The sequence below is a fragment of the Charadrius vociferus genome, unplaced genomic scaffold (assembly GCF_000708025.1).
Source record: "Charadrius vociferus isolate BGI_N301 unplaced genomic scaffold, ASM70802v2 scaffold72, whole genome shotgun sequence".
In the NCBI taxonomy this organism is placed as follows: domain Eukaryota; kingdom Metazoa; phylum Chordata; class Aves; order Charadriiformes; family Charadriidae; genus Charadrius; species Charadrius vociferus.
Genome location: NW_009647830.1, coordinates 5193775 through 5195373, shown reverse-complemented (window position 1 = coordinate 5195373; position 1599 = coordinate 5193775). Strand labels below are relative to the sequence as shown.

Here is a 1599-nt window from a genome sequence, read left to right as displayed (position 1 = left end):
ATCTTGTAAACAGAACAATAAAAATGGACTAAATGGATTAGTACATGGTGTACTGCTGTGAACATATGACTACGATTTTGTGGGACCACCTTCTGACATTTTAGAATACTTAAAGTGATCTTCAAAGTTCTCTTAAGCTCCAGATACCTCTAAAGCTGTCTTGAGTTAGGTCAAGGAAGCTTTCATGATGTAAAATGGTTCCCAGATAAGAACAGGAGTAAAGCAGTCTCCTTACTGTACTGCAGACTTTTCATGAGATGCTGGGAAGAAAAACAATTTGTGAGTCACTTAATTGACCTGCGGCTGAGTTTCCTTTCCTGCACAATGGGATAATCAGGTCAATCTCAAATAAAGTCTGCTGTACAAGTGCAAATCTGACAGTAGTACTGTCTTACTAACAAGGGTCATGTGTCTATGGGAAAACAAGGAGTAAGAAAGAAAGTGCAGACATATTCCCACCAAAAACTGAAAAGCTAAAAATTTGGGAACTTGTAATCCTTATACAGACTCGTCAGATATGGATTTCAGAAAAAGGAAAAAAATCTTTTGCTCCAGTTCCCATTGGAAACATCAACTTGGCAGAAGAAAGTCACTTGTTTTCAGACTATAAAAATGTGTTTGAAGGGACTTGCTCCTTTCTACGCGTATTTCCATATCTCTAAATCTTCTTATATTCCCACATCTCCATAATGAGCACACAGTGTCACAGCCAAGAGGTTTTTCACAGTGACAGAGCGTGCGTGCGGAACCCTCATGAGGAAAATGACTTTGTGGCTAAGTCACATGAAATTCCCATACCCTAGTGGTTGCCTTAAATGTGAATCTCCTCTTTTAAAACTTTTTGGTTTTAATTAATGGGGGAGATGATAGAGTAGTTCATGTATAACAGTATTACGGCAACAAATACCAACTCCGGTTTATATCCTGGATGTGAACTATATCCCAGCTGAGAGCTGTAAATGCCAGGTTGCTGTGACTGCTCCCACTGTGGGGGTTCATTGCTTTTTCTTGCTTCCATGACATCCACTGCCACAGCTAAAGCAGAAAGAAGAGCGTACGCTTGTGTCCCTAATTAGCACCTCTCTTCTTATTCAGGTCCTAGGCTGCCTCTGAACAAAAAATATCTAGCGGGAAAATGTAGGAAGGGTGATGTATATATGAAAAGCGGGTGCCAATGGTTCACAGCATCTCCAGAAGTGCATGTGACTGGTGGTTCCTTGGGGAAAAAAACAAAACAAAACAAAACAAAAACACCAAAAACCACCACCGCTGGATTGGGTGGACTAATCACCAGAGCACACCTGTCTGTATGCTGTGGAGGTCCACAGTGGAGCCGGTATCTACTAGCAGCCCATCGATGACCCTGTGATGGATCGGGTGGATGGACCTGGAGGAGGCTGTGACCCCGTGGGCAGCCTGTGCTGGAGCGGGCTCCTGGCAGGGTCTCTGGACCCATGGAGAGAGGAGCCTGCGCTGGAGCAGGTTTGCCATCCGGACGTGTGACCCCGTGGAAAGGACCCACAGTGGAGCCGTCTGTTCCTGAAGGCCTGCAGCCTGTGGGAGGACTCCTGCTGGAGAAGTTCGTGGGGAACTGTGTCC

General features: G+C 44.7%; 1 protein-coding gene across 1 annotated transcript in view; it reads left to right on the top strand.

Moving 5' to 3' along the window:
- The first annotated feature begins 1368 nt into the window (after positions 1 to 1368).
- Positions 1369 to 1599, top strand: part of LOC104284336 (chromosome unknown open reading frame, human C12orf29) — a 9950-nt gene continuing 9719 nt past the window's right edge. The window contains exon 1 of the mRNA XM_009882660.1: positions 1369 to 1482. Coding sequence (XP_009880962.1) covers positions 1369 to 1482 — 114 coding nt within the window. The remainder of the gene's footprint in view (positions 1483 to 1599) is intronic.